Below are 3,743 nucleotides of genomic sequence, written 5' to 3'. Positions count from 1 at the left end.
CCTATGGGTCCCAATGGTTTCCTATGGGTCCCAATGGTTCCCTATGGGTCCCAATGGATCCCTATGGGTCCCAATGGTTTCCTATGAGTCCCAATGGATCCCTATGGGGTCCCAATGGTTCCCTATGGGTCCCAATGGTTTCCTATGGGTCCCAATGGTTCCCTATAGGGCTCCCTATGGGTCCCAATGGATCCCTATGGGGTCCCAATGGTTTCCTATGGGTCCCAATGGATCCCTATGGGTCCCAATGGTTTCCTATGGGTCCCAATGGTTTCCTATGGGTCCCAATGGTTTCCTATGGGCCCCAATAGTTTCCTATGGGTCCCAATGGATCCCTATGGGGTCCCAATGGTTTCCCATGGGTCCCAATGGATCCCTATGGGTCCCAATAGTTTCCTATGGGTCCCAATGGTTCCCTATAGGGCTCCCTATGGGGTTCCTATGGGTCCCAATGGATTCCAATGGGGTCCCTATAGGGCTCTATGGGTCCCAATGGTTTCCTATGGGTCCCAATGGTTTCCTATGGGTCCCAATGGATCCCTATGGAATTTCTATGGGTCCCAATGGGGTCCCTATAGGGCTCTATGGGTCCCAATGGATCCCTATACAGATCCCTATGGGGTTTCTATGGGTCCCAATGGTTTCCTATGGGTCCCAATGGATCCCTATGGCTCCCAATGGTTCCCTATAGGGCTCCCTATGGGTCCCAATGGATCCCTATGGGTCCCAATGGTTCCCTATGGGTCCCAATGGTTCCCTATAGGGCTCCCTATGGGTCCCAATGGATCCCTATGGGTCCCAATGGTTTCCTATGGGTCCCAATGGTTCCCTATAGGGCTCCCTATGGGGTTCCTATGGGTCCCAATGGTTTCCTATGGGTCCCAATGGATCCCTATGGGTCCCAATAGTTTCCTATGGGTTCCAATGGTTCCCTATAGGGCTCCCTATGGGGTTCCTATGGGTCCCAATGGATCCCTATGGGTCCCAATGGATCCCTATGGGATTCCTATAGGCCCCAATGGATCCCTATGGGGTTCCTATGGGTCCCAATGGTTTCCTATGGGTCCCAATGGTTCCCTATAGGGCTCCCTATGGGTCCCAATGGATCCCTATGGCTCCCAATGGATCCCTATGGCTCCCAATGGTTCCCTATAGGTCCCTATAGCCGCCATGTCCCGGGCCGGGAGGGCAGACGCCGCTTTATACCCGCGGTTACCGAAGACTCGTCCCGGTTCTTTGTTCTCCCTCCTCACATCCAGAACCGGGCACAGACACAGCCCGGCCCCGCCAAGAACCGGAGGAACCGCCGCCATCTTGTTTCCATCCCCCCCCCCCCCCCCGGTACCCACCGGTACGACGAGCGCAGACAAAATGGCCGCCGTCTCGTCAGGAGAAAGCTTTTATAGCCCAGCTCAGCCAATGGGGTAAGGGGGTGGGGAACGAGAGCCAATCACAGGAGGCGAGAGGGAAGGGGCAGCCAATGGGGTGAGAGAGGGGGCGGGACTAGAGGTGAGGAGCGGAAGTGGGGTGAGCGGAAGTCGGATCGACCGGAAGTGGGTTGAGCGGAAGTTGGATTTACTGGATAGTTGGATTGACCGGAAGTCGGATTGACCGGAAGTTGGATTGACCGGAAGTTGGATGTACAGGAAGTGGGGTGAGCGGAAGTTGAGCAGAACCGGAAGTGAGCACAAACGGAAGCGGCAGATTCGCCATGGGGATCGGCGGAAAAATCAACCGGCCGAAAACGGTTCGTGGCGGGAAAACGGGGGGGGGGTCTCTATGGGTCTCTATGTCTCTGTTCCCAGCTGGGCTCTCAGTTCGGTTCGGGGGGGGGGGGGGGGGATGTTTCCGGTTCCGGTTCCGGTGTCGGTAACGGTTCGGTCCCGTAGGAGCTGCGCCGGAAGTTGTTCAAGAGGCGGCGGGAAAACGGCAAAGCCAAAAGGAGACAGAAATGGTGACGGAAACCCCATAGAAACCAATGGAACCCATAGGAACCAATGGAACCCATAGGAACCAATGGAACCCATAGGAACCAATGGACCCTATAGGCCCCATTGACCCCATAGGCCCCATTGACCCTATAGACCCCATAGAAACCCCATATATCCCATAATCCCCCCCACATATACCCCATATATCCCATAATCCCCCCTATATATACCCCATATATCCCATAATACCTCATAATACCCCATATATCCCATAATACCCCCATATATATCCCATATATCCCATAATACACCCCATATATACCCCATAAATCCCATATATACCCCATATATCCCATAATATCCCCCATATATACCCCATATATCCCATAATACCCCCATATATCCCATAATATCCCCCATATATACCCCATATATCCCATACTACCTGTATATATCCCACATATACCCCATATATCCCATAATACCCCCCATAATACCCCATATATCCCATAATACCCCCCATATATCCCATAATACCCCATATCTATCCCATAATACCCTATATATCCCATAATACCCCCCATATATCCCATAATATCCCCCATATATACCCCATATATCCCATAATACCCCCCATATATACCCCACATATCCCATAATACCCCCATATATACCCATATATCCCATAATACCCCCATATATCCCATAATATCCCCCATATATACCCCATATATCCCATAATATCCCCCATATATACCCCATATATCCCATACTACCTGTATATATCCCACATATACCCCATATATCCCATAATACACCCCATATATACCCCATATATCCCATAATACCCCCATATATACCCCATATATCCCATAGTACCCCATATATCCCATAATCCCCCCATATGTACCCCATATATCCCATAGTACCCCATATATCCCATAATCCCCCCATATATACCCCATATATCCCATAGTACCCCATATATCCCATAATACCCCCCATATATCCCATAATCCCCCATATATCCCATAATCCATCCCATAATACCCCATATATCCCATAATACCCCCCATATATCCCATAATACCCCCCATATATCCCATAATCCCCCATATATCCCATAATCCATCCCATAGTACCCCATATATCCCATAATACCCCCCATATATCCCATAATACCCCATATATCCCATAATACCCCCCATNATATATCCCATAATACCCCATATATCCCATAATACCCCCCATATATCCCATAATCCCCCATATATCCCATAATCCATCCCATAATACCCCATATCTATCCCATAATCCCTTGCAGCGTCCCCATTCCGGTTCCATCAGCCAAAAGGCGCCGGAAGCTCCTGAAACGCCTCCGACATTCGGCCAATGGTGAGAGAGAGTCATTGTGACGTCACAATGGGGGCATTGTGATGTCATCATGACGTCATAGATGGGTCACAGGGGGGCGGGGCTAATGGAGTATTATAGGTTCCTATGGGTTATTATGGGGTCTTATAGGTTCCTATGGGGTCTTATGGGGTATTATAGGTTTCTATGGGGTTCTATGGGGTATTATAGGTTCCTATGGGTTATTATGGGGTCCCATAGGTTCCTATGGGTTATTATGGGGTCCCATAGGTTCCTATGGGTTATTATGGGGTATTATAGGTTCCTATGGGTTATTATGGGGCCCTATAGGTTCCTATGGGCTCTTATGGGGTCTTATAGGTTCCTATGGGGTTCTATGGGGTATTATAGGTTTCTATGGGGTCTTATGGGGTCTTATAGGTTCCTATGGGGTTCTAT

At 49.8% G+C, this 3,743-nt stretch overlaps 1 protein-coding gene and 1 non-coding gene across 2 annotated transcripts in view; one reads left to right on the top strand and one right to left on the bottom strand.

Moving 5' to 3' along the window:
• Positions 1 to 1,168: 1,168 nt before the first annotated feature.
• Positions 1,169 to 1,301, bottom strand: LOC116652713. The gene has a single exon (XR_004305857.1). It is a non-coding gene; the product is annotated as a small nucleolar RNA SNORA57 (small nucleolar RNA).
• Positions 1,302 to 1,614: 313 nt separating this feature from the next.
• Positions 1,615 to 3,743, top strand: part of CUNH11orf98 (chromosome unknown C11orf98 homolog) — a 2,554-nt gene continuing 425 nt past the window's right edge. Inside the window, exons 1-3 of the mRNA XM_015851232.1 lie at positions 1,615 to 1,747; positions 1,890 to 1,954; positions 3,256 to 3,326. Coding sequence (XP_015706718.1) covers positions 1,712 to 1,747; positions 1,890 to 1,954; positions 3,256 to 3,326 — 172 coding nt within the window. The 5' untranslated portion in view covers positions 1,615 to 1,711. The remainder of the gene's footprint in view (positions 1,748 to 1,889; positions 1,955 to 3,255; positions 3,327 to 3,743) is intronic.

Source organism: Coturnix japonica, unplaced genomic scaffold, assembly GCF_001577835.2.
Source record: "Coturnix japonica isolate 7356 unplaced genomic scaffold, Coturnix japonica 2.1 chrUnrandom806, whole genome shotgun sequence".
Lineage (NCBI taxonomy): Eukaryota > Metazoa > Chordata > Aves > Galliformes > Phasianidae > Coturnix > Coturnix japonica.
Note: the sequence above shows the minus strand (reverse complement) of the source record. Positions and strands in the feature narration are given on the sequence as shown.